General features: G+C 52.6%; 10 protein-coding genes across 10 annotated transcripts; 5 read left to right on the forward strand and 5 right to left on the reverse strand.

The window, feature by feature from the left end:
• Window positions 1-8: 8 nt before the first annotated feature.
• On the reverse strand, window positions 9-2678 carry K489DRAFT_386867 (Rad17-domain-containing protein; the record flags this gene model as incomplete). Its single annotated transcript, XM_033606266.1, has 3 exons — window positions 9-277; window positions 302-2380; window positions 2663-2678. The coding sequence occupies 3 exons, from the start codon at window positions 2676-2678 to the stop codon at window positions 9-11; spliced, it is 2364 nt and encodes a 787-aa protein (XP_033463611.1).
• A 181-nt stretch (window positions 2679-2859) lies between these two features.
• K489DRAFT_377001 (uncharacterized protein) lies at window positions 2860-4066 on the forward strand. The gene is made up of 2 exons (XM_033604055.1): window positions 2860-3700; window positions 3772-4066. The coding sequence occupies exons 1-2, from the start codon at window positions 2920-2922 to the stop codon at window positions 3948-3950; spliced, it is 960 nt and encodes a 319-aa protein (XP_033463612.1). The 5' UTR covers window positions 2860-2919; the 3' UTR covers window positions 3951-4066.
• A 970-nt stretch (window positions 4067-5036) lies between these two features.
• On the reverse strand, window positions 5037-5594 carry K489DRAFT_119817 (uncharacterized protein). Its single transcript, XM_033598959.1, has one exon. The coding sequence runs from the start codon at window positions 5499-5501 to the stop codon at window positions 5205-5207; it is 297 nt and encodes a 98-aa protein (XP_033463613.1). The 5' UTR covers window positions 5502-5594; the 3' UTR covers window positions 5037-5204.
• Window positions 5548-6597, forward strand: K489DRAFT_377007 (uncharacterized protein). The gene is made up of 2 exons (XM_033604056.1): window positions 5548-5926; window positions 6474-6597. The coding sequence occupies exons 1-2, from the start codon at window positions 5688-5690 to the stop codon at window positions 6481-6483; spliced, it is 249 nt and encodes an 82-aa protein (XP_033463614.1). The 5' UTR covers window positions 5548-5687; the 3' UTR covers window positions 6484-6597.
• A 223-nt stretch (window positions 6598-6820) lies between these two features.
• Window positions 6821-7804, forward strand: K489DRAFT_386869 (uncharacterized protein; the record flags this gene model as incomplete). Its single annotated transcript, XM_033606267.1, has 1 exon — window positions 6821-7804. One exon carries the CDS (start codon window positions 6821-6823, stop codon window positions 7802-7804), a length of 984 nt encoding a protein of 327 aa, XP_033463615.1.
• A 657-nt stretch (window positions 7805-8461) lies between these two features.
• K489DRAFT_377010 (uncharacterized protein) lies at window positions 8462-9749 on the forward strand. The gene is made up of 2 exons (XM_033604057.1): window positions 8462-8971; window positions 9157-9749. The coding sequence occupies exons 1-2, from the start codon at window positions 8532-8534 to the stop codon at window positions 9398-9400; spliced, it is 684 nt and encodes a 227-aa protein (XP_033463616.1). The 5' UTR covers window positions 8462-8531; the 3' UTR covers window positions 9401-9749.
• Window positions 9690-11947, reverse strand: K489DRAFT_377011 (uncharacterized protein). The gene is made up of 4 exons (XM_033604058.1): window positions 11826-11947; window positions 11599-11754; window positions 10798-11546; window positions 9690-10636 (listed from the first exon to the last, which is right to left on the reverse strand). Exons 1-4 carry the CDS (start codon window positions 11889-11891, stop codon window positions 10126-10128), a joined length of 1482 nt encoding a protein of 493 aa, XP_033463617.1. The 5' UTR covers window positions 11892-11947; the 3' UTR covers window positions 9690-10125.
• A 466-nt stretch (window positions 11948-12413) lies between these two features.
• Window positions 12414-13144, forward strand: K489DRAFT_377016 (uncharacterized protein). Its single transcript, XM_033604059.1, has 3 exons — window positions 12414-12457; window positions 12516-12591; window positions 12672-13144. Exon 3 carries the CDS (start codon window positions 12881-12883, stop codon window positions 13058-13060), a length of 180 nt encoding a protein of 59 aa, XP_033463618.1. The 5' UTR covers window positions 12414-12457; window positions 12516-12591; window positions 12672-12880; the 3' UTR covers window positions 13061-13144.
• A 511-nt stretch (window positions 13145-13655) lies between these two features.
• Window positions 13656-15302, reverse strand: K489DRAFT_377017 (glycoside hydrolase family 16 protein). The gene has a single exon (XM_033604060.1). The coding sequence runs from the start codon at window positions 14836-14838 to the stop codon at window positions 13705-13707; it is 1134 nt and encodes a 377-aa protein (XP_033463619.1). The 5' UTR covers window positions 14839-15302; the 3' UTR covers window positions 13656-13704.
• Window positions 15303-17104: 1802 nt separating this feature from the next.
• K489DRAFT_311763 (Aldo/keto reductase) lies at window positions 17105-18116 on the reverse strand (the record flags this gene model as incomplete). Its single annotated transcript, XM_033600806.1, has 2 exons — window positions 17105-17956; window positions 18018-18116. The coding sequence occupies 2 exons, from the start codon at window positions 18114-18116 to the stop codon at window positions 17105-17107; spliced, it is 951 nt and encodes a 316-aa protein (XP_033463620.1).
• Between the last annotated feature and the right edge of the window lie 409 nt (window positions 18117-18525).

The following is an 18525-nucleotide window of genomic DNA, read 5'->3' on the forward strand; positions in this document are numbered from 1 at the left end:
GACACGTCTCAGTCATCGACAATATCATCATCCTCTAAAACGAGACTGCCTATCGAAACCTCCGCGACTTCGGATCGAGCAACATGTGGCGTGCGGGCTGGCACATGCCCAGATATTTTCGGAGCCCCGAATGGCGTCTTTTCGCTAGAGTTGGATTTCGATTTGATGGCGAGAATCCCCCGCGCCACGCTTGAATCAAAATCGTCATTTGCCTCGTCAGCGGGTACTGTCTCGGGCAGAGACTGTAATTCGCTGCCAGAAGGTTTGGTCACGAGAGCTATCGTGTTGACCAGTGACTGACTTGAAGAGGTCAGCTCTTTGACAGGCAGTATCCGCGCCATGTAAGGCAATCGGTCTAGCAGTAGGTCGAGCTTCTGGTCCGGAATATATCGTGCGGCCTGATCGGCCTGCACTTCTGTGATGGCGGTGTTGGTGACGCCCAAGGCATTCGACCTCCAGCTCTCGACGCCTTGAGGCGTAGCAAGGCGACCGTTTCTATTTGATGGGAGGTCGAGTGTCGCCTCCGTCGAGCAAAGTTGATCAAAGATATACTTGAGTCGATCTGTGGTCTCCTCCTGCTTTCTCCACAATCGCAAGGAAGCTGGATACAGCATTTTGTGGGAATCACCCGGTCTGCTCCCGGGAAGTGTAGCGCGATGGACTGGATTAGGCAAACTGAACAGAAGGCCTCGCACAGCGACCTGAAAGCACAACTCATCCTGCCGCAGGCCATCTGCAGCGGACCCCGAAGACACGCGGCTGCTGTATGCAAATTGATCTATGGAAAGCAGATCGGCGTCTGATAATTGCTCCAAGCATTGATGCATGCACTCGAGGCTTTGTTCAGCCGATGTGCTGTTGCAAGAAGGGGCGTAATTCTCGTGGAGAGCTGCCAGAAAAGTCATCACATCAGTTCCAAGCTCGTTGTAGAGCTCGTCGGCATCTGTTTCTGGTATATTATTGCGAGAATACTGAGATAGCCACCCAGGGAGAGGGTCTTCCTTAGATGTTGATTGGACACGTTTGTTGTAGACGACTTTGCCGACAGAATGAAATATTCCGAGACTGCTCTCTCGATTACTGATCAACTTCAAAGCCTGCTCTTCGGCTTCTGTCAATGATTGCGATTTCGCCTTCTTGGTTTTCGTGAAGGCCACCTTGCTTGACCACGTATCACCCTCGTCGCCACGCAGGCACAGAAACTCCAGTGAGCATACGGCGCTTCGTATGTCGCCGGTCTCGGCAAGACGTTGAAGTACCAGTGGCCCTGGAGTCTTCCTTCTGCCAGAGAAACGGGACTCTTTGACAACTACCAGCTCGAGCGCCTTGATCAAGATTGTTGGCGCCACGGGATTGAACTCGATCACATTAACATAAGGATGGTTGCCTAGTTCGGGTCCGAGAAGTCGATGTGCAGTGAAGCTGTCGGCGGCAGCGGTGTTGCTCGACGCTGACGTTTCCGATATAACCATCACGATAGGAACTGCGTTCACATGTCTTGGTACATCTGATGCTAGGAATTGGAGGATCGAAGAGCGAAAATACTGCAGCGCATTGGAAGAGCGAGAAAATGTGCTTGGGAACTCTTCTATGAGCAGTGCTTGGTTACCGTTCAAACTGCTTACAGCAGGCGTCAATGATACTGGTGGTGTCAATGTCCCAGCAGCATCCGAACTGAGGGACAGGCTCGTAGATTTTCCTGCTCGGCCGATAAAGTCCTCAAATTGCGCAGACTGGGTCCGAGCATCCCCTGAATCAGCGTCAGCAGCTACAGAGCTCTTCCACTCAATCAGTGAGATTCCGAGTTCTTTGGTCAGCAATTTGACCGTCGTGGTTTTGCCAGTGCCCGCCGGGCCCTTCAAAACCAGTACTTGTTGCCGCCTCGCCGTTCTAGCGTGCTCGAGCCATTGCCGCACATCGGCAACCTTTCGCTTGTGTACTGCGAGCTCGGTTATGTCGAGTGGGCCAAATCGCTCCATCCAAGGTCTTCCATCCGAGGAAAGCACGGGTGTTGGAAGACGACTGCCGTTACTCGTTTTGCGGAACTTGAGGGATGCTGGCGCCAAATTGTCGGCTACGCCTCTGCCATCCTGACTGAGAGGCGATTTACGTTTGCGCATAGCCAGCGCGATGCTTGAGCCTTGAGTTGATACAGGTAAGCTAATGTCATTGGCTATATCTTCGTCTTCAAATTCGTCTTGGATAGTCTCCAGATCATCAACAGATTTCGGCAATCGTTCCGGACTCGCCGAAGGCTGCGATGAATTTTGACGCTGTGTAACAGCATTGAAGAATGAATAAATCGGTTTGTTCATGGCAACCGAGAGTCCTTTCTTATTTGACTTGCTCTGTGGTGAGACGGTGGTATCGCGACTTCGCCCTACATCCCGTTTACCGCCATGGGCATCATCCCCAGCAGATTCTCCCCGAATTTTGGCTTGATTTATCTTGGATCCCTTCTTCTGCAGCACATTTTGCTTAGGATCGGGGGTATCCTCGTCGTCGTTATCGGAGAACGAAACGGCCAATTTTCGCGCTGAGCGCCGCAGCTTGGTCATGCTGGTTCCCGTGGCAGGTCATTGGAATCCACAGAATCTCAATCAAGGAAACGTAATGGCTGCGAATCGCGAGCCAGGATGTTCATTGGAGGCAGTCGTCGCACGCCTGACGATGGGCATCCTGCACGTGGTGTCGTGTATTGACGGCGATGCAATTCCACTTTGACCCTAATATGGAGACGCGCCCAGGCGTCTAAACGCGTTCTCGCGCCGACGTCATCATGAGGCATAAACTCATTCGAAGCAGAAACATTGACCCGCTGTCCAGGATAGTGAAAGCAAGTCCATCGCGTATATCACTCCGAGGGCAAATCTGTAAGATCTTGTCATATTGTAGACATGATTTAAAACTGGCAGAATTATGTCGAAGCGACCAAGGACTCTTGATAGCTTCTTCGTTTCTCCGCCAAACAAAAAGCGGCAAACGGAGAATGCTGCAAATGAAGTGAAGCCACAAAATCAAGCTCAGTCGAAACACACCACTTACCCATTTGCAGTCGCAGAACTTCCGACCGATCTTCAAGAGATCCTACAGTTTGTGCCTAGTTCGGAGGGACGAGATATTGCCGACCAACCCGACCTTGATCTTGTCTACTACCAGCCTTACATTCCGAAAGGCGCAGAAAAGGAATTGTTTGAGTTTCTAAGGCAAAATCTCTTCTTCTACCGAGTCAAATATTCGATAAAGCGTGGTCCGGTGGAGACTCAGATCAACACGCCTCGCTTCACGACGGTTTTTGGGCTCGATGAGTCCTCACGCTTCAGTCCAGATGGCAGCGTGATAGTGGATGCTGCGAGCCAGAAACCTGTCCCCAAAGACCGTTATCAATGTCAGCCGAGACCGATTCCGCAATGTTTAGACAGTCTTCGGATACTGGCAGAGAACGTGACTGGATGCAAATTTAACTTCACGCTCGTCAATTATTACGCTTCAGGGGATGATAGTATCTCATATCACAGTGATGACGAGCGCTTTCTTGGCGTCGATCCAGCAATCGCTTCCATGTCCTTAGGAGCGAGACGAGACTTCCTCATGAAGCACAAGCCAACGGCTGCAAAACATTCATCTGAGACGCAGCCGATGAAAATGCCGATGGCAAGTGGCGACATGATCTTGATGAGAGGCAAAACTCAAAGTAACTGTGAGTCAATATGCTCTGCATGACGACTCTCCAGGTAGGCTTCAAGCGTAGCTGATACGAATCATATATAGGGCTTCACAGCATACCGAAACGCAAGGGAGGTGAAGCAGAGAAAGGTCGGATCAACATAACATTCAGGCGAGCCAAGGTAAAGGGCGGCACCGAGAATTATTATCGATACAATGTTGGCCAAGGCGATGTGTATAGGTGGGATCCAGGATCTCGGAGCATGGTGATTTGGAAGGGCTGATTCTTCGTTGGTTGTGAACATATTCGCTTTATCTTATGATGGAATGGGGAAGTGCCGGCTTGACCTTGTTGATGCATGAGATAGATGAAAATAGCCTGGCAACTCGTCATTTCGAAACAAGCCGCGCAGACAGTACACGCTTTGCAGCGTGCTTGATGAGATTTGCGGCATTGTGGTCATGCTTGACCTCGCGACGAACTCTCCGATGCAACAGCACCGAAGCACCTGCACATACGGTACTTAGGTCTGTACTGCTTTCATCCTCCGAAGTAGCCCCGAGATGAGTGTGCTCGCGCATTACCTCTTCGTTCGATGCTTGTCGTATGGCCATTCTGTTGTGCTCTGTACCGATACCGTGTAAACACGATCAACGAAGATTCCACCGGTGGCACGAGCGCGCCGCAAGCGAACCGCTGCCCCGAACTTGGTCGTGCTCGCCAGCGGCTCCACGCGTGATTGGACGACGATCATTGTGATAACATGTGATAACCTTGGAAGGGATCACACAGCATATCATCACACAATTCTAATCAGACTCATCACATGTTTGCAGGACGCGAGGGTGTCGCCATCTCCGCACTTCCATGTTGCCTGCGATGCCATCACATTTCGGCCCTTGTGCCTCGGTCGCGACTCGCCATGTCGCATGTACATGTACAGTACAGTGTTGAAATAACCGTTGTAGGATCGTGCTCGGGGTTTTGCCCAAAGTGGTCGATCAAAGCCGACGATTGATCGCAACTGCCGATAGGTCTCTTTACGACCTAGAAGATGTTTTGCCGACGAATAACACATACCCTATGTTGGGACGGAAGGACGTTTTGTTACCGTCACGACTATTCCGAGATTCTTCATAGCAGAACCACAGCGCATGCCGTGCTATCATTCCAAGGTTTCCAGATGAATGGTACGGCCGTGTTTGTGTTCAAATCCCCGTGAACCTTGAAAGCCCTGATAGTGTATTGAGGCTCGTGCCCGAGCCATTAGGGTTTTCACCGAGCACGTGTTCCGACGAAATGCGGAAAGAACCTTGATGAGCGCCCGCCCAGGTATGATGAGATCCATGGATGGTGCGTTTTCGGTCAGCTGTTGAAGAGGTAGGACCCTTTCGTTCTTATATTTACCCGTATCCGTCGTGCATAGGGGCAATCCAGTATCACATATACCCCGTCGCGTCCCCTTCTAGGAGAGGGATTATTCGGTGCAGGGCGATGACGGTGTCACGGGCAGGAGCGAGCGAAACTCGAGCAGCCGTCATTCCCCAGGGCCACAAAACCCCCCCCCACAACCTTGGAACCTTGGGGGAAGAGCTGAGAGGGAGGGTGAAGAATTGCACTTCTCATTCACTGTAGTGTAGTGACTGTGCTGTACTATACTGTATGATGAAAGCAGAAGAGAGACAATACTAGGTAGGAAACCCTGAGCTGTAGCGCTCGTTCCCATACAAGTGCCGCGGCGTCTCTCTCTCTCTTTCCCACTCGTGCATTTGCCCTGAAGCCCCAACCACTTCTCTTCCTCCAAAGACCAATCACAGCATACAAACCTCTTCATTGGTGGCTCTTACCCGCCAATACCTGAGCAGAGTCGCGTGGCCATCGTGACACACGTCAACAATTCATCCATCTGGAGATCAGGTACGCGCACCATTCACGCAAGCCTTCCTCGTCCGCGGCTGCTTGGTTCTGCTATGTTTGATGCATCGCGGCTGGGACGTCAAATGCGGTGTGCGACGGGCAAATGTTGGGAGCTTGTGGCCTTGCGATCACGGCCGCGATCGCGGCGCAATGCCTGCGGGTTTCCTCCTTCCCACCTTACGGCATGACGTCGAAGCGCGCACAAACACATCCTTCACCGCATCCGATCCCGTCACCTCGCTTCGAAGCAACAGACATGGATCTGGCTGACATGTGTAGAATAGAGGCCCAACTCGACAGGCTAAAATCAACAAGCACTGCTTGCGATCGGGAGAAATCCAGGTGAGTTTGCCTCAGGCGTCATGCAGCGCTCTCCCATGCACTGCCAGCTCTGGTGCTTGCTTGGGCAGAAACACAACTGTTGTGGATGAAAAGGGCTTTCGGTGTGGCCGGTACAGCACAGGGGTCTTGCCCGTCCAATTTGGAAGCCCGTGAGCGGCAGACAAATACCACATCACCGCACTCTGGGCTGCACGTCACGGCCGCAGCCTTGTGACCCACGAACGCTACCATGGCATGGGTTGCATGTGGCGGTGCCGTGGAAGGGTGCTGCAAACACCAGGGAGAGAAAGGCCTGCGAACGCGATGGATGATGAGGAGTCGCCGTCGCCAAAGCCTGATGCAAGCGCCCAGAGAAGGGTGATGATGCGTTGGCCGACGCATCTCAGGGAAAGTATGCGTTGGCAAGTGCATGGGAACGTGCTGCGAGCAGGCGTCCCTCGCCCTCGCCCGGCCCGCTGCGTCAAACGCACCACCACCACCCAATTGCTGTCGCTGGGACAGACCCTCATACCTTTCTTTAGAATTTGGCAGCTAACACTTGATCCAGCAAATATTAGTGGCCATCACCTATCCTGTCAAACGTCTGGATTCTGGCACAACAAGCCGTGATCGAGTTTAACGCATTATTGCGACACACTGCGCTTGCACCGCCACGGCCCGCGCTGCGTCACGACCGTCCTCCACCTGAATCGCATCCCTCAAGACACGCGCCGCCGCTGTCGCGCTCTCTCGTCCAACAACTTGCGCTGTGCTCCTCTTATCCTGCGACCACCCTGGTGCACCATCGATCACGTCGACCAAGCTTGATATCGAACTCTGGTTCTTCCGTTTCGCTCTGCGCCAATCTGCTCCAACGACGCGATCAGTCCGGCGCACTGCCGTAACCCATCCACTATGGAGACATATTCCCAATACCATCCTCCCCAACAGTCCGCGTATCCCCACAATCACTCTGGCGCTGCGCCAAGCCATTCGAATCCTGCTCTACAGACACAACCATCCAGCTATGCGCAACATCAGCAATCGCAGCAAATGGCACAACCTGCGATGATTCCACAAATCTACAACCCGGCATATGGCATGCAGCCTCAGTACGCGGCGATGGCTACGGCAGCAGCATCAGGTTATCCAGCAACATACTCAATAGCGGATCCTTCTATTGGCAACGGCATGCAACCTACCTCACCACGACTACAACACGTCAAGGCCGATGGTAACCTACCCCGCCCGCCTGCGCAATCGCCGCGATCACAAACTCAAATGAATGTTCCCGGCTCGATGGCGGCACAGATGAACATGTCGCCTGTATCCACCATCGCCAATGGAATGCCTCCGCAGATGCAACAACGGCGCATGTCGCATGTCAACGGCGGCACAAACGGTGCGAATGGCCCTGGACAGGGTCCAATGAGTGCCGGTCGACCCTCTACAGCACAACAAGCACCACCACAGCAAACGCAACAGGCTGGCGACGGCCCAGTCGCTGGTGCCAACGAGGAGTCGCCGCTATATGTCAACGCGAAACAGTTCCACAGGATATTGAAGCGGCGCATGGCGCGTCAAAAGTTGGAGGATACATTGCGCCTGACTTCAAAAGGACGGAAACCATATCTGCACGAGTCGCGACACAACCACGCAATGAGGAGACCACGCGGTCCCGGAGGCCGTTTCCTGACGGCGGAAGAGGTTGCAGCACAGGAGGCGAAGGAAGGAGGCGGTGCCATCCAAGGTGAACATGGTGTCGCCTCGAATAACAGTGGAAGTGCTAAGAGAAAAGCAGGTGGATCACATGGCAGCGCTCATGGTGAAACTCCCAGCAAAAGGGTCAAGAAGCACGACGGAGAAGCTGAGGACGACGACGACGATGACGATGGATAAACGACCAATTCCCCATCTCCTGTCGCGCAAAGTCGCTGCAGATGACGTGTAAACCTGATTTGATGATTCTCCTGCCGGCGTGCTCTACCCGTGGGCATTTTCTTTTGTCTTTACGCGTTGGTTTTACTTCTTTTGAGTCCACGAGCAAGCGATATTTGATTTTTTGAGCGAATGTGGGACAGTCTGTTGATCAGCTTTCGGAGATATGAGGGTGACACGGACGAATCTTCTCTTCTTTTCTATGGCTACAGAGCCATTTTTGCACCATATTACAGCAGCGCTGGTTTGGGCTCTCTTTACTGCGGAAGGATGGACATTGCTCACGCAACACTGGTGTACATTGGATTCGAACATAGGAGTACTCGTTATACCCACCGTCTTTTTCCACTCTCTGGCAGAGTATTCATCACTTGCAAATTTGGATTACAAGAATACTTGCCGACCTACAACAGTCTCATCTCTCCAATGTGATATTCAAAGCTTCTGCTTCTCATGTATTGGCTCAGAATTTGCATGCCCGATTTGAATGTCGCTGGTAGCCGCATTGGTGAGTGCCCAGGTGCCCAGGTGAGTGATAAATTGTCCCGGGCTGGAGCACGTGATCAGGCGTTGAATATGGAAATCCCCGACCCTCCACCACCGAGCAGCATTACCTTCATTGCCGCATCGCATTCCATTCCCTTTCGACCCAATCCTGGCGGGAAAGTTCATTGCAATCAAGCACAAGATGATTTGCCAGCGATGTCTCCAGCGGCTCGGCCAACCACGATCCTTCTCACGACACGCCATCAGCAGCAGCAGCACCTCCGCCCGGAATTTTTCCCGGGCAACGTCACGAGCAGCCCAGGCCGTCTCAGCACAAACCGCGACCGCAACCAACCCTCGACCCAACGACCTCGCCGCCGCGACCTCCACATCCGCCGCACAGCCCTTCAGCGCACCGCTGGTCTCCGGTGCGAGGCAATCCGATCTCGGTCCGGCCGAGCAGCAACCCCCGAAGGTCGTCTCCAGCTGCCCGGCGGGGACGCCATTGAAAGGCCTCAATTTCAAGAAAAATGCACAGGATCCGCTAGCGTTGGAGGATGAGGCGTATCCGGCGTGGCTGTGGAGGGTCTTGGATAAGAAAGCTGGTGCAGATGATGTTGTGGGTGGAGAGGGTGACATGTTCTGTAAGTCTCTAGTTTCCTTTTCTCCTGTGCGGACTTGACTAGTCAGGAGGGAGGGACAAAGTCTCACATGAGTTTCTCGCCTTTTGGAAATGAGATTTTGGGGATCGTTGGCGAAAGTCCGAAGCATTCCTCGAAGACACGGTGATGCCACGGAATACAACTAACAGCCAAATTTCACCAAACAGCCAAATCGAAGAAACAGCGCCGCATCGCCGCCAAAGCTCTTCGAAAACAGCAACTCCTCAACCCAGGCTTACTCGAGCCAAAGATCCCGCTGTACGAACAGACCATCGATCTGCCCGCTGGCGATGGCTCCTTACAGGGCTCCAAAGACGCCATCGCCGCGCGTACCGAGTTAACCAAAGCTATGCGCGACAAGCGGAGAAGCAAGATCAAGGAGGACAATTTCTTGAAGGAGATGCGATAGTGGACTGGTGGTGGTGGCTAGAGCTTGGGGAGAAGTCATGTGGCGCGATCGTCCGCACTGATGGAATATGGCCAATGCCCTTTGTCGAACAGGGCGAGCGAAGTGTACATTACGGGAACAGTGTACAAAAATTATAGATTATGCGTCCGACGCGTAACAAGTCGAATCCAATTATTTGTAATGATGATCCTACATCATCACATTTGCACAGCTTGACACTTGATCAGCAGGCGTGCACTGTACTTGACTACGGCCATGCCGAGTTGAAATCTGGCAAATCACCAAAGCACAAATGTTAAAATCAATTCACGAGGAACGAACCGATACATACGAAATCGAGCAAGTCCAATCATACGCTTTCCTCATTCCCGTCATCTGGCGCCGCCACCTCCAGGGTGCGTATGGCGCCTTTGCCAATAATCCCGCAGCCTGGCTCTACCAGACTACTCCACATTCATTAATCGTCGTCTTTGTCGCGACCGCTAAATTACACTTTACGATTCCGTATTTTTGTCGGTCCCACTTCGTCGCAAGTTGCCGATATCCCGGAAGGGCAAGCCTTGGAGGTCATATCTCACATGCGGAATGCTCGCGTTCAGAAAGCATGAGGATATGAGAAAGATGATCAAGCGAGCTGGAATTCCTTGGGCCAAGCTCTCTGGCTGCTGGCAATTCCCTGTGTCCATGCCACGGCACACTGCGACAACGCGGACCGGCCGGTACCGTCAGCAGTGCAACTTCAGCGCATTTAAATAGCTCATGAAGCGTCGCCGTGCCGTCGTCGCAGACGGAGGGAGGTTCACGTTCAACGCGAACTTGTTGGCTTTGTTCTTGGCCTCCAGCAAACCGACCTCATCGAAGCTGTCGACGGGTGTGATGCAGCCATCGGAGGAGGATGGCGACGCGGGCTCTTCGTTCGTACATTCTGAGAGAGGCGGCAGAGCAAAGTGGACGTGCCGCTCTGGGCGTTCGGGGTGGTCTTCCACTCTACTTGACTCGCCGAGACCGTTTTGGCATTCGTCGCGGTGGACTAGGATGGATCGTCTTCTGGGCTGCACGGCATCGATGCTGGTGGGCTGCGGCCGAGTGACGTCCCATTGCTGGCTCTGCTTGGTGTTCAAGCGCAGATTTGCGAACATTTTGCCGCCAGTGTCTGTGACCGGAGAAGTCTTCAAGGAATCCGCCTCACGAGCACGCTCTTCCACCCGGAGCACAGTTGAATGAGTAGATGATTCGCTGTCAAATTGCGGTCAGTCCAGGCTTCGCACTGTGCATTTGCACTTCCATGTCGAGGACTTGCCCTCGTTAAGCCCGTTGACGGTTTGCATGACCGGCATAACGGTCGCTCGAATAACGGGCATCGCCTCTTCGATCTAAAATCATGACTTCTTACTTACATGAAGACTTCTCGCGCTTGCGATTTGAGTGGTGGTTTTCTACCGCGTCGCTGCGCTTGCAGGATGTGATCTTGTTTCGTGGAAAGTGCTGTGGCTGAATTTCTCTCGGCGGCGCGCACGATGTTGTTTTTGTACCAGTCAAGGTTTGATGAGACAGGGTATGTATCACACAACGAAAGGTGTGAGTCCCAGCTGTGCTCCGTCTCCACCCGATAACGGCCGTCACTTGTCTCTGCTAAATGAGACAAATTCCAGACATCAAGCTGTGCCCTCCTCCTCCGAAGATCATCCTGCCACCAATTTGCGTTGCTGGAAGGATCATATATCTCGTGAGTGAAGGGAGCGGTTTCTGGAGTCCATTCCGGTTGCGCATGTCCACAAGAGCGCGATCCATTGTATGGCGCCCACTTTGTCGTACAAGATGGAGGTAGTGGTTCCAGCGAATCTGTCAGCTCGCTATCATATAAAGATACAGAACAGCGACGAGTCGGCGAATACTCGGCATGGCTTCCGCTTGTTGCAATGGCCCGTTCGAAAAATGGTTGTTCTGACACATGTCCATCGCTGCTCTGCGTTGAAAAGACAGAATCCTCGACAGCCGGGTTTGTGTTATCAGTTATCGTGATGTTCTCCTTGAGCAGCCGTTCCCGCGGAAAGATCGCCGAAATGATGTCACGGTGTGAGACAATGTCAAACGATGTGGAGCCGGTGAGCGGGCTATAAGGACGCATGTGATATGGAGCATATCCCTAAAAAGGTGTGAGTCGCCCATTGAAAGTTTTCGGATGCGTAGCTATTTACGAATTCTGCGAACCGAATCTTCTCCATGGAGAATTGATCGCCAAAGACAGGGGTCTCGGTTTGAGAGGGGGACTTGCTGACTTTGATGTCGCGAAGTCCGCCGTCGCGTAGGCTGATCGCATGCCGTGCCCGAGCAGCATGCACCGTAGCTAGCAGCTGCCAATTCTGTTGATCAACAAGTCTGAACATGTCTTTCAACACCTTGAGGCTCCTCCGGAAACACTAACCCTTGTGGGCGAAGCAGTCGGCCCGAGGTCACAACGGGACTTAAACTCACATCGTCCTTGCTGCATCTTACACTGCCGATACTCTTCAAGGAGCGACTGTCTCTCAGCAGCAGAGGTCAGTTGAAGGACGCAATCGGTGATGTGATCAGCTGAGGCGTCCACAAGTGAGAATATGATCAGCCGCATGACCATAAAATCAACGTCATAGCGTGAGCGTCTTGGAGATTGACGCCGTGAAGATGTCGGGCTCGAGGAACTCGTTCCAAGCATTTTGCAAGCTTGCACTTTCTTGCCAAAGGAATGTTGTCGAATGCAACGCTAAATGAGTGTGACGCTTTGCTCGTGCTTGATCACAGGATGAATGAATGGACGTCGTGTGTGTCGACACTGAACTTGCGAGCAAAAATCACTGACTGATGACTCTGAGAAAATGAATCGATGCATTTAGAAATGCCATCATATAATAGCCATGTACGCTGCTCAGGTGTCAGTTAATCTCAGGCACGGGCAATGGTGAGCGAGCATCATCGTAGTCGCCGACGCGAATGCCGTCGATGAAGTCTACCAGATGGCGCATGACCTCCATATCTCCCAATGCTGCGGTTCAAACATGGATCTCCCGGGCCGGCGAGCTAGGAATTGTATTTAACACACGAATATAACGCGATTCTTGGGGGAGGTGCGATTCACCCGCCCACGGTCTCTCGCGACTTCTCTGATCGCGTATGTTGAGCATTTCTAGCCTATACAGATATCGAGATCAATGCTTCATGGTGATGTGCAAGACGTCAGTCGCAGGTTCGTACTTGAGAATCATGGGCGCATTCAGCATATTGCAAGACTTACAAGTGAATGTGTGCTGATAGTCCAAGCACCGGGCGACATGTGCAAACGCAGCTTCCTTCTGCTGGTGACCATCATCGGTGGTGCCGAGAACTTTTACCACACCCGGTCACCTACGGTACATGCCATCTACCTGTAGGATGTTTGTGCGACCCCCAGCATTAAATGTTATTACTCGATGCTTGGCCTGACTTGCAATGCACATGTTCATCATGAAACACTCTGCAGCCCTCGCGCTCGTCATGATGATGAGTTCTTTGGCCATTCTGTGCCTAATACTTTGCAGGCACCCGTGGAAAAGTCCGCGGGCTAGGGAAGCAAACGAGGTCGAGCGCGCGCGCAAAGTGAAGCCAGCCGCACCACTATTCGGTGATCATCAGATACCCAAGTGAAGATGGAGAGAATCCGAGGATCAAAGTGATAATAAAATGAAGTTCAGAGAAGTGACGTGTCCGGCTTTCCAATAGTAGTGTACATGGAGTGGTTTGGTTCCTCGAGGGGGTTCGCTCGGCTTGTTGCTGCGTGCTAAAACACCAGAAATTGGTTGAACCCTGCTTTTTCGTACTCCAACGTCCGACGGCCGACGGGAAACGGTTTCGTCTAGGGGCCTTTTAGTTCACCGATCGAAATAAATATGCCAACGTCAGCACTCCACGGACGACCTGCTTTCCGGCATGATCGTCGACCGTGGGATGTTGATACGGTTCACGATGAATAGGAACAGCAACTGAGGGATATGTAAATGTACTACGACGAAACGGAGAGACGTGAGTGAATCATGAAGTTTTGATATATTTTTTCTCTTCCAATAGTGAAAGAGCATAGGCTTTTCTTTTCGATGCGTGGAACGAACGCCCAACAAACACCATCCAAAATAAAGCTTTCGCATACGAAAACGCCTGGCAGTCCTAACCCTTTCTCAAGCGCAATGATCCAAATGAAAAAACGACAAGGCTCTAATCATACATGTCGGCCGATGAAGCGACACATGCGGTCTATGGAAAAGTACACACTAGGTCGAATTAGACCCTCCCATCTAAAGCATGAACACGGCAAGAGCAATGCTCAGGAGCGAAGCACCGGTGAGTGTGCTAATGGTGCTGGCAGCGCCAGTGGCAGCAGCAGGACCAGTGGAGGTGGTGGTCTTGGTGGCGTTAGTGGCCGCGGTCGTAGTCTTGATGCCGGTGGGCTGAGCAGCGGTGGAGTTGCTGCTGGTGCTGTTGGATGCGCCAGTGACGGTGGGGGGAGCAACAACGGCAGTGTTGGAGATGGGAGCAACGACGGCGGTAGTGGTGGGCTTGGTGGTGGTAGCAGTGGTGGTGGAGTCGCTGCTCTTGCTGCCGTTGTCGGAAGAGCTGCTGCCGCCGTTGATCTTGATGCTCTGCCATGAACCAGAGTTGTCGGAGTAGACGTAGTTGTCGGCAGGGTTGTAGCTCTGGATGCTGACAGACTTGACGTACATGTTGAATGGAGCACCGTCGAAGGTGGTCTTGCCGCCAGCCCACTCAATGGTGCCCTGGGGAGAACCGTCGCAACCACCGCACCAGCTTCCAAGCTTCAGGCGCATGGGGGTCTGAGGGTAGTTGTGGCCGTAGTTGGTCAGGGCCTCGTTGGCCTGGATGGTGCGGACGACATTACCGTCAATGAGATACTGCAGACGGTCCTTGGTCCAGTCGAAGGTGTAGGTGTGGAAGTTCTCTTGAGGGTTGGACACAGGAATGTACTTGACACGGTCGTAGGAAGTGGTGTTGCCCTTGCCGAAGAAGTTGCTCTGCACCTGAGCACTGTCGCCACCGACGAACTCCCAGTCGACTTCGTCGAGGACATCAGAGAGCAACACTACGGAAGAGATGATACCAGTGCCTGGAGAGGCTCGCATGGTAACGTCGACACGACCGAAGAGGAAGTAGAAATCGGTCTGGACGGTCGGGGCCTGCTTGTTCTGATCGATCTTGAACTCAGCACCGTTGCTGCCGTAGCCGATGGTAGTGTAAGCAGCTCCGCTCCAGGAGGCATTGCCCTTGGTGAAGTCGGTGTTAAAGGTCGACGACTTGAGACCAGGGTCAGCCGGGCAGGTCTTCTCGAGCGGGTTGCAGTCAGTGAAGGTCTGAGCCATGGCAACCTGGAGAGAGGTAGCCAGGATGGCCGCGGAAGTGCTGGTGAAACGCATGGTGCTGAATGGTTATCGAGATCGGAAAAGGCGAAGTTGTTGTTATTAGAATGAGATAGGTAGTACTGAAAATGCTGTTCTTTGAGTCGAACGTAACGACAGTGGTTGTTGAGACAGGAAAAGGAAAATGGCGTGAAGGAATGGTCCCAAACGAGGCGGGATTGATGATCGAATATATGTAAAGAAGAGGCAAGAAGAGAAGACGGAATAATGGTTCTCGGAGGAGGATGATATCAGTCTGCCAGGCCCAGGAGCAGCAGCACGGTGCCTGGCATGGCGAGCCGAGAATGGTCGCACGGCCAGACAACAAAGGGTGTGGCACAGTTGGTTGTTGGTGATGAGAATGAATGCAACACTTCGCACTGTTGCGCGCGGCCATGTTCATTGGTGTTTGTCGGGGTGGATGGGTGTGTGTGGGCTAGCGCGGTGATGTGTGTCGAATAGACCTTGGGCGCCTGACCATGCCTCTTTTGGGGGTGTGAGTGGTCGTATTCGGGCAACTGGCTGGTCCAGTGTAGCATGATCACCACCACTCCGAACTCGTGTTTGCTATTATTTCCGGCAGCAGTCACAGTCGTCGGGTGGTCGGGTGTCCAAAATCAATTGGCCCTGGTCGTTTGAGTAGTGCTTACTCGCGTATTACTCACGCTATACACCATTACCATCAAGGCACTCTCTCATTTCACCTGCGACCCGCTTTCCGTAGTATGCGGTATTATGCAATGCGCCGCACACTCCTGAAATGAATGCAACGATGCCAATAGCTACGCAATTGGCCCGTCGTCGTCGTCAATTGTGGTGTCACACGCTGGGCTTGTCTGTACCGCCCATGGTGCGATAGTATGTGTGTGCAATGCAACTTGAGACATCTCCAAGCCCAGGCGTGCTAGGCACAGATCGATCTTGGTGCGTGATACTCCCGCCACTACGTGTCCTGCCACGCGATTGAACAGACCTCATGCTTCACAACCTTCTGGCGAGAACCCCCTGAGCCCAGTCGGAATTCGTAATCCTGTTCGAAATCTATTTGCAACGACGATAGGAAAAGAATGTCGCAGTCGAGTCGTCAAGGTCGTCGTCAGCTGGTCCTACGCACGCGAATTCCATGCATACCGCGCCCGTCAACGGCCTCGCTAGACGCCGCGATCCAGCCCGCCAGGGGTGTGTCCCTTGTCGGGTGCGCCGGAAAAGTAACGCTACCCACAGACGACAGAACCCTCCCTTCCCGCAACGGAAATAACGCGCAAAGGACATGCCGACATGGCATGCTCGCAGCAGTCACGGCGATTGCACAGCCCGACTTCTAGAGTTTCCCTCTCACAACGGGCGGACCAGGATCGTCTCACATATCGCAACGTTGGCGTCGCGACCGCTGGAGACACGACACAGTGGGCTCGTTCTATCGCACGTCTACTCTCGAGGCGGTGGAACTGAATCTACTGAATCACATTAACAATTTGATGAGTTGGCAACACGAGTGGAGGATCGCCCAGTCGCTTATGTGCTGGACAGATAAAATGAGGGTGGTTCCCCTGCACCATGATATGCAAATATCAGCCACAGGAGTGGGCAGGCACGGCGGGAAATGATTCAGAGTTCAGGAGGGAACTGAGGAAACATCCTCCTGGGCGGGATATTCGTCCGTGTGTAGGTAGGTGTGGTGGAGCCCGAGGGAAATTAGGGCTCGGCGACAAGCGCTGGTCCCGTGCGCGCGTCCCGAAGGCCGAGCTCGTCAGCCAGTGAATTTCGTCGCCAAGTAAAATAGCAGACATTCCCATCCCGGACATCACATGATGGCCAGGGCAAGGAGGGCACGTGGCGGCCGTTCTTTTTTTGGACTGCCGTCACATTGCAGCATGACATGGATCTGTAAATATTTTCCGCATCAATGCCGCCCTTACGTTCAGTACAGTGTCCCGTCCAGCTGAGCGAGCATGTCCAATATCCGTTCTTTGTATGCGACATGGCGACATCACGCGAGCGAGAGCATTCCAGACCTACGTAATGTTGGCATTTATAGATCTTTTAAAGCCATGATCTTGTGGCAATGACGCGAGAGGCAACAAATGTGCGAAGCAACCATGTGGCCGTGTCGCTGCTACAGCCGCATGATCTACGAATTTTGTCACCTAGACTAGAATACATCTCTCGACGAGCATTTGGTCATTGATGCATTCATTCTTCTGAAGCTACATGAGCTATACACTTCCATGATGATGTTCCGGTGCGTACGCATTCACACTCTCGGCAATTAGTCTTTCGACTTTCATCGGTGATAGTTGTCGAGGGGTGCCTCATTAGCGACCTTCTTCCACACCTCATCGATCCTCTTCACAGCATTCTCGCTCAGCGGTCCTTGCTGGAGGGATTGCAGGGTGTCCTCCAATTGCTCAACTTTGCTCGCGCCGAAGATAAGTGCATCACCATTCTCCGGCTTCAGCGGAGAGTTGTATCCGATCCAACGGTACGCCAGAGCCGCAGGCGAGATGCCTTCCTCTGCGGCAATCGCGTGCCACTCGTCTAGTCCATCGAGCAGCGTTGACTTGCTGTACAGGCTATGGTAAATCTGACCGAAGGGTGAGTTCTTGTCCCATCGGCCAGTGCCATTCTCGAGCTGCTCGCGAGTCTTCACCAAGAAGCCACCAGCGATAGGCGAGTAGGCGTAAAAGCTGATGTTGAGTTTGCGAAGAGTCGGGAACAGCAACTCTTCTTGCTTTCTCGCGAAAGCATTGTAGTTGCCTTGGTAGACTGTGGGGAGCACATAGCCCTTTGCCTTGGCAATGTCGTGTACCTTTTGGACGTTTTCGGCAGTGAAGTTGGACAATCCGAAGCGTTTGAAGAATCCAGATTGATAGATCTCGTTCACACCTTCGAGTGTTTCCTCGATCGGTACATCCTTATCGGGAGCATGGAGGTATAGTATGTCGACATTGGTCTTGAGGAGTGTCTTGCTCTTCTCTCCATCTTCGATGGTTTTTGCTTTTGAAGACCCCGCTCCGAAACCACCACTGAGCTTTGTATCGATGGTGAAGCGTTCTCTTGCATCAGAATTGCCAACAACTAGCTCCGCATCGTTGTAGATTCGGGCTACATCAATTGTGTCAACCTTGTACTTCTCCTGTAATAAACAAATGATGGTCAGCACATGCACATCAGACAGGAACATCGACAATAGCTACCAGAATGTCAAGGGTCTGCTTCAGCTTTGATGGCTCTGCTAAACCCTCGCCGTCAGCCCAGAAGGCTGCGCCGCCAAAGACTCTCTTGATGCCAGACATGTTTGTGTAATGCGAATGTTTACACCAGAGTGATTTCTTTCAGTTTAGCGATGTCGTAGCGCAGCGATGAGGGATGAGTTTGTCGAGACAGCACCGAAGAGATGATACCTGCCCATTTATAGCTCTGGACCCAATCTGACAGACCCTGCTCCAGCTTCGACGTGAGCATCACGACAGTTTTCCACAGAAACACGCGAGAACTGGAAGCTTCCGCTCAACTACGTAATTACCTAGGTCATACGCATTTCTGATGAGTGGTCGGAGTTAAGCAATGAAGCTCGCCGATTCATAATTGTGATTAGGGTTATGCCCAGCTATTGCCGCGAGTGCCAGACTCGATGAGTAAATGCAGGCGATGAATGAGCGGAATTGTCCCATCCACAACACACTTTTAAACTCTGTCCACAGC

Source organism: Dissoconium aciculare, assembly GCF_010015565.1.
Source record: "Dissoconium aciculare CBS 342.82 unplaced genomic scaffold K489scaffold_2, whole genome shotgun sequence".
Classification (NCBI taxonomy): domain Eukaryota; kingdom Fungi; phylum Ascomycota; class Dothideomycetes; order Mycosphaerellales; family Dissoconiaceae; genus Dissoconium; species Dissoconium aciculare.